This window comes from Rhamphochromis longiceps, linkage group LG4, assembly GCF_057381845.1.
Source record: "Rhamphochromis longiceps isolate RC_006_pf linkage group LG4, R_longiceps_female_GT1.1, whole genome shotgun sequence".
NCBI classification, from domain to species: domain Eukaryota; kingdom Metazoa; phylum Chordata; class Actinopteri; order Cichliformes; family Cichlidae; genus Rhamphochromis; species Rhamphochromis longiceps.
Window position 1 is genome coordinate 6,244,817 of NC_140560.1, and position 8,087 is coordinate 6,252,903.

The 8,087-nt window shown below is 43.5% G+C and overlaps 1 protein-coding gene across 1 annotated transcript in view; it reads left to right on the forward strand.

Annotated features, from left to right (window-relative positions):
• Positions 1–2,595, forward strand: part of LOC146670914 (cytosolic phospholipase A2 gamma-like) — a 12,269-nt gene extending 9,674 nt beyond the window's left edge. Inside the window, exons 12-15 of the mRNA XM_085403021.1 lie at positions 15–169; positions 252–423; positions 513–697; positions 2,136–2,595. Coding sequence (XP_085259147.1) covers positions 15–169; positions 252–423; positions 513–697; positions 2,136–2,225 — 602 coding nt within the window. The 3' untranslated portion in view covers positions 2,226–2,595. The remainder of the gene's footprint in view (positions 1–14; positions 170–251; positions 424–512; positions 698–2,135) is intronic.
• The last annotated feature ends 5,492 nt before the right edge of the window (positions 2,596–8,087 follow it).

Genomic DNA, 8,087 nt, shown 5'->3' on the forward strand with positions numbered 1-8,087 from the left:
ATGTTTTTTGGAAGATGTCAGAGTGCCATCATGCATTAGAGTTAAAGAGTTTCTGCAGCTCATAGATGCTGGTGTGATGATAAACATGCCCTACCCCCCCTTCTTGGGAGAAAAGAGAGACACTGACCTCCTTATTGCTCTGGAATACGGAGCTGACGAAACCTTCAGGGTAAGGTGCGAGCATATGTGATATGTCACGTAAATGTATCCACACAGCTTCAGGAAAAACTAATGTGAAATTCTCCACACAGACTCTGATTCTCGCCAGAGACTATGCAGCCAAACTGAAGAAACCTTTCCCAAAGTTAGAGGAGAAATTCCTGAAGGAGAAAGACTGGCCAAGGCCCTGCTATGTTTTCAAGGGGAAAAAGAAGGAGCCCACCATCCTTTACATGCCACTCTTCAACAGGCAGAACTGCAAAGGTTCATCAAACACACACCACACATAGAGAAAAGGAAAAAAACATCACATAATGTCAGCCATGATCATCAGCAATTCTCTTCTGGTCCAGATGAGAACGAGTTCAAAGCAAAGATGAAGGAGTTCTCCACCTTCCAGCTTCCATTCAGCCAGCAGAAAATCGAGTTTTTGTTGGAGACGGTGAAAGCGAACATGAAGTACAGCAAGGACACTCTCCTCAGGGAAATAGCCAAGGCTGTCATCCGCCGACACATCAAGGCTTCAGATGGCGTCCCGGTGAGCATTTAGATGGTGGACACATCTTCCCCCATGCATGAGAAAAAGTACATAAACAATGTTTGTCCTCTTTTAATTTCTCATCATCCCACCCCAATCTATCCATTCATCGTCTTAGTCTTCTGTTTTGTTTTCTTTCTTCCATCCGCCATCCTCTTATTCTCTTTCTTTTCATCTTCTTTCTGTCCTTCTGGGATTATTCTTCATTTTTTTCTCTCAACCTTTCCTTCCCTTCCTTTTCTCTGTTTCCTTGTAGTTAATTTTCCTGTATTAGATTATTATGATATTTTTTATTTTCTTTCTTTCTCTCCTTCTCATTCTCTTTTCATCATGTTTGTTCTTCTTGTTCCTTCATTTTCTTTCTTTTCCCTTTAATATTCTGCTTCATCTCATTTCTTTTCCTGTCATCCTCTTTGTCTTTTTTCCTTCTTTTCCCTTGTCAATTCTTCCTTCTCCCTCTTTTCTCCCTATATAGACTTTCTGTCTTCATTGTTTCCAGTATTATGCGTTATCCGTTAAAATTCACACGTCATGCATCACACCAGCTTTATTTTATTTCTCGATTACTGAATTACCTCAGAGGGCACTGTGAGAGTGCATACACAAATCTCAAGGCCGGTACCCAACTTATTCTTTGAGAGGAGACTCCAGATACACACCAAATTGAACAGTTCATTAAATTGTAGTTTTTGCGTTACCTTGCTGACAAGAGAGGCATACAAGGGCTAAGTCCTCATTGCTGTTATTTCAATATAATTTTGTAGAGGAGACACTAGAGGTCCCCCCATGTTCACTTATCCCAACAACTGCTCTAAAGTGCTGTTCTCTGTGGGGAGCTTAACACTAGTGAGACTAGTGCAGCTTTGTGTTCAGATTTGTAACACACGTTCTTGCACAAAAAACGGTGGATTCTGCCCCATCACTTGCATGAAAACAACCTTTTAATATCCAGTATGAGTTAAATGTCAACCTGTGAACCTTCAGCTCAGAAGTACGTGTAAACCTGCCCTCTGACAGCTAACAGGCCTGACCTGCAGCATCCAGTTCAGTTCAGTTTTATTCATAAAGTGCTGCTTCACAACAACAGTGACCTAAATGTGTTTTACATTGTACACTCATAAAAGATTCTTTTGCAGTAATTTTGTGTAAAATGCAACTGATATGTTTGATATAAACTGAATCTATAACAATCAAGTAAATTTGAATTGAACAGATTTCACCAGATTTAACTTTTTATATTGTGTTTTTGTAAGAAATTTATATTTTATTAAAAGAAAAACAGATGCAATCAAATTTGGGGCATGACTTCTTTTTGAGCACATTAAGCACAAACCTAGAGAGAAAATCCCATTGATCTAATCATCTCTGATGAGTAAACATTTGATGACATTGAAAAAAAAGAGCGCTTCTAACCCTCTGAGGTCTGTTTTCATTCCAGCTATGGTCACTGGCTTCAGATGTTCAACACTTTACTAGAGTTCTGAAAAGGAGGGACAAAGGTGACAAACAGGAAGCAGCTCAAGCCTAAACCTGATCCTACGACGGTTTTGAAGTGCTTATTATGCGTCTTTTTGTTTTAGCAATCACAACCGCCGTGAGGCACCAAGCAGGGGGATTGAAAGGGTTCAAGAATCCAACAATTCAGGGTTTAAACAGTAAATGTTTTGTGGCTCAATGTAGCAACTTCACATGTCCACAGAGGAATGAAATGCAATGACACTATTGCATTATTATGTTATACTGACAGTGCTTATATGACTTTGTGTAATGTCTTGTACATGTTTTGTTTTTCTCTGTGAAACAAGGTTTTTCACTTTGCAGTTATGGTGGTTTTAGAAAATTATTATTGTGATATCTGTAAAAATATGTTTACAAAGTTGACTGATGCTAAAAGTAAAATGAATCTCTAACTTTGTTTGTGTGTAGTGTTTTTTAGTACATTTGTTAACCTTATTTTTTATTTTTGGCCTGTCCCATTTGGCTCTTTTGTCATCAGAATTATTGTCTAAAGACAAAGAAAGATGCCCAACGGATTTACTTTGCCAAATGGACCATCCCAGCCTTGCCGTAATGGTCTATTTGATTCACCTTTTATTCTTTATTTTATTTTATTTTCACTTGCTAAATACAGGACAGATTTGACTGGGGAAAAGAAAGGGGAGAAAGAAAGGGGGAAAGAAAAACAGCGGGGAAGAGGGAAGGGGATAAAGGGCAAACAACAAAAACAAACAAAATAAGTAGACAAAAAATACATATATCAATCACCTGGATCACCTGCTGAGAAAGAAAAAAGAGAAAACAAGCAGAAGAAAAAAAAGAGCAACATAATAAACAACATCACGATGATCTATGTGAATATAACAGTAAATACTAAATATTAAACATTATTGTGGAGCACATAAGGTCGACAGCGCACAGTGTGTACACCTGTGAGCATGGACGCGCTTGTATTTAAAAGGTTCTTTCATGTAACGATCTGCTAGAGGGTGTGGGGAGCCACAGCCCCGTCCTTCAGGGCATGAAGCAGGTATGGAGGAGATCAAAACTCCAGACATCCAGAGGCCCTCAGAACACAAGAGACCAAGGAAGACTAACAGAGGGGCAGCTGCGCCACTGTCCCAGAAAGAGCTGAGGAGAGTCCCAGATGAGGGCTCACTCAGCAGCCGCAGAGCAGAAGCCAGTGACGTGCTCGTGAGCTCCGCCGGCAGCCAGCTGTGCCAGAGTGACCGAGCCCCAGGCCGAGAGGCCGGGGGCACCCCACCTCTGAAGTGGCCCGAGCGAGCCCCAGGCTCCAGGGGCCTGTTCTTCGTACCTCGCTAAGTAAGTTAGCTGGATTAGATTGTTGACGATTTCGCGTGATCCTGGATCGTTCGGTTCCCCGAAGCTCATCCGGGACTTGCTGTCATAGCAACAGAGCCGTAAGCGTAAACCTGCTCGGGAGCAGGTTTACTTTATGTAAACAGGATTAGATCGCGGCCACGCAGGTATGTCCGCTTCATTTATACGAAAGCAACAGCGATATTTTACCACTGTTTCACCATAAATAAATAACATCAATGTAACTAAAGATAATGCAGCACTTGATCCTTTTATTGATGTCACACAGATACATACAGGTCATTTCCTAAAAAAGGGAAATGAACTATTAACATTCTATTACATGTATGTGATTATTACAGATGTAATTCATATTTCAGAGTAGTAATTGTAAATTACTTCGTGTAATCAAGATGAGAGACCACGGCTATAAAAGCGAAGGTGGATTTGGGAAGCCTGTCGCAGCCATGTCCTGTCCGTATACGCGACCAACCCATTGCGGAAGGTGCAAGATTGATAAGGAGAGTCCTCAGAATTCAGCGTATATTGCGGGATAGACAGGATCCTTTAGCTCAGCGCGACAGTGTGCTCATAGAGAGATATCGATATTCCCGTGAGGGTATTATTTACTTAACCAACTTGTTGACGAGGGGGTGCAGGACCACCACCTGTCTTTTTTTCCTCTGCCCTTTTCTTGGTTGCTGTTATGAACAAACTAACAGAGTATTACAGGCCAGTATTACCTTGCCAAGAGACGAAAAGCAATCTAAGAGATAAATATTACCATTCTGTAGAATACTCCTGTATTCCACTTTTACTTGTTCCCATGTTCTTGTGGGTCCTGTTGTGGCTCTAATGTGAAAGGGGATATAATATGACATATTATAATATAATATAATGCCATATGATATTGGACAATATAGTGTCATATGATAGATCTACCCTACCGCCTACTGGTGTTGGCCAGAGGGGCCGATGGCGCGATATGGCAGCCTGGCTACAACCGTAGCTGCCTCCACCAGTGTGTGAATGTGGGAGTGAATGAATAGTGGTATCGTAAAGCGCTTTGGGTGCCTTGGAAAGCGCTATATGAACCCAATCCATTATTATTAGTATTATTATTAAATTACCTATGAGTTTGATTTGTCAGCAACTTTCTGCCAGCCCTCTCTCCTTGCTTCTGCAGCCTTTGCAGTTTTCTCTTGCGTTTTAATTAAACTCTGAAACTCCTGAAATCCCTCACTCATGAGTTCTTGCTCTGCTGCCGGAAAATACCGAGCACGCCCCTTCGACATTTTCGCCGACCAATCAGCGGGTTGCCGATCAATGTTTCTACTATCGATGCGTAGCCCCTTTTACGACACCCAGTGATGTCACATTACTGCGTCCAGCTGTACTAATCGTCAACAGCAGGCGTGTTCGGGGAACCGGATTAGCGAGCTCACGGTTAGCGCGATGGTTTGGTCTTGGATGTGTCATTTGATCTTGGATGTAGTAAGCGACGTACGAAGAACAGGCCCCAGGCCCCGACAAGCAGCCACCACGGAGTGAGCCGGTGTGTACGCCCATCCCCGGACACAAAGAACCACCAACGCACCGATGTCTGAGGGCGTCTGCCCTGGCAGGGGAAGTGGTGGGGGAGATAGGCCTCCATACCTTGGAGGGCCTGAGATGTCCCCAGAGAGGTGGCGTCTGATACCCAACCTGACATATAGACACAGACAAACAGGCACACACAGATACAGACATCCATTCCCACCCTCATGCTCTCATATGCAATTACTCAACACTCACCCAACGTGGAGACAGACATAGAGAGACACTGTACACACAATCACACTCCCCAAGCATACTCTAAGCCCCAGGTCTAGGTACCCTTGCCCCTGGAGGGGGAAACTGCACCCAGACCCAGGGGGTGTTACCCTTTTCCCTGCGGTGGAGAGAAGCAGACTGCCCCAACTCGGCAGCAGCAGGGAGGCCCCACATTCCAGACCCCAGTTGGACGGCCAACTCCTCCTCCCAGCTCCCCGGCCCCAACAGAGAACGGGGGGAGGGGGGTGTGAAGACTCCAAACCTCCCTCAGCCCGCTCATATGTAGTGGTTGACGCTTGTGTGTTCTAAGGTGCATTTAAAACCCAGGAGGGCATGGAGCTACCTGCCAGAGAGCAGCATAGCCCCTCCTAATAGCTGTCAATGTCTACATGTATTTAAAATTGAGAGGTGGGCAACGACGCCAGGGGTGAGGTGTACCCTGATGGTCTTTTGGATTCCGTGTAGCGTGCCCACCCCCAAGGTCCTATATGTATGTGTAATGAGAGTGTGAGTAATGTGAATGTCTAAGTTGTGGGATAAAATTGAGTGAGTTCCTCACTCTTCCTCACTTTTTCTCACCTCAGCCTCCCCCACCAGTTGAAGAGCCCCCCAGGTGGCTCGATGCACTGGAAGTCTCCTGCGCCAGGGCTGGGCCCCCATACACCCACCCGCCCACAACCCCAGCAACACACCAACCAGGACCCAAGCCCCCAAGGCCCAGCCAGGGCCCCAGCCCAGAGATGGAGCACCCCCAGAACCCCACACCCATCCCGGACCCAACCAGGGGCAGCCAGGCTACCAGGTCAGTAACCCACGTCCGTCAGCACAGACCCTCCCCTAGCCCCGCTGCACGCAGCCACGAGGAAACAGTCACCTAAGAGCCAACAGAGCCCTTAATAGGCCATGACCACAACCCCAGACTGAGCCCTCCAAGGAAGATGCTCCTGGGTATCCCCCCGACGCCCCAAGCCTGTCCCTACCCCCCACACCAATCACAGCAGTGAAGGTGGGACCAAACTATGACCACCCACCCCCACTAGGTGATGGAGCTGATCAAAGGAGCCCAGAGCAATTGATCTGATGTGGTGGCAGAGGCTGTATCAAGACTAATGTAATCTAATAGATAATTTCTATATTGGTTAGAATTAAGATTGTTTTTATTTTTCCAGTTCATGAGGACTGTTTTCTTGGCTATGCATAGGGCAGTGAAAACCATATGGGCGATATTCTTTTCTGTAGTGACATTATCTAAGCTGCCCAACAAACACACTAAGGGGGAAGTTGGAATGTTACATTTCAGACACTTTGATAAGTCCTCACATATCTCGCGCCAAAACTTCTGAACTGGTGGACAGAACCAAAGAGCGTGGATATAATTGTCCGGTGAATTGGTTTGGCAGTGTGAGCAGTTGTTGGTAGACGTAAAGCCCATCTTGAACATCCGATGGCCTGTATAGTGCACTCTATGTAGTATTTTGTATTGAATTAACTGAAGACTGGGATTTCTAATTAAATGAAAGGTTTTTAAGCAAATCTGAGACCAGAAGTTTTGGTCTAAGTTAACTGATAAATCCGCTTCCCATTTTGCAATAGGAAGTGATATTGATTCATCTGTTTTAGAAAGCATTCTGTATATTTTGGATAGTAATTTGGGGGTTTTAAGAGTAAGAAATTGAACCACACTTGGTGGTGTTTGTAGTTCAACTTGACCCGGTTTAAATTTCTTTTTTATATCTTTCTTATTATGTTTTTTTTTCTTGTTTTAAATCAAGTTTCTTTTTCTTCTGATTGAAGAAAATAAGAACAACCCCAGGTTTCTCTTCAGCACTGTAGCCAGGCTGACAAAAAGTCAGAGCTCTTTTGAGCCAACCATCCCTTTAACGTTAACTAGTAATGACTTCATGAACTTCTTCACAAATAAAATTTTTATCATTAGAGAAAAAATTACCAGTAATCATCCCACAGATGTAATATTATCTAGAGCTACTCTTAGTACCATTGATGTTAAGTTAGACTCTTTTTCTCCAATTGATCTTTCTGAGTTAACTTCAATAATTACTTCCTCCAAACCATCAACGTGTCTTTTAGACCCCATTCCTACAAAACTGCTTAAAGAAGTCCTGCCATTAATTAATTCTTCGATCTTAAATATGATCAACCTATCTCTAATGATCGGCTATGTACCACAGGCCTTCAAGCTGGCTGTAGTTAAACCTTTACTCAAAAAGCATCTCTAGACCCAGCAGTCTTAGCTAATTATAGGCCAATCTCCAACCTTCCTTTCATATCAAACATTCTTGAAAGAGTAGTTGTCAAACAGCTAACAGATCATCTGCAGAGGTTTATTTGAAGAGTTTCAGTCAGGTTTCAGAGCTCATCACAGCACAGAAACATCTTTAGTGAAGGTTACAAATGATCTTCTTATGGCCTCTGACAGTGGACTCATCTCTGTGCTTGTCCTGCTAGACCTCAGTGCAGCGTTCGATACTGTCGACCATAATATCCTATTAGAGCGATTAGAACATGCTGTAGGTATTACAGGTACTGCACTGCAGTGGTTTGTATCATATCTATCTAATAGACTCCAATTTGTGCATGTAAATGGAGAGTCCTCTTCACACACTGAGGTTAATTATGGAGTTCCACAGGGTTCAGTGCTAGGACCAATTCTGTTTACATTATACATGCTTCCCTTAGGCAGCATCATTAGAAGACATAGAATACATTTTCACTGCTATGCAGATGACACCCAGCTCTATCT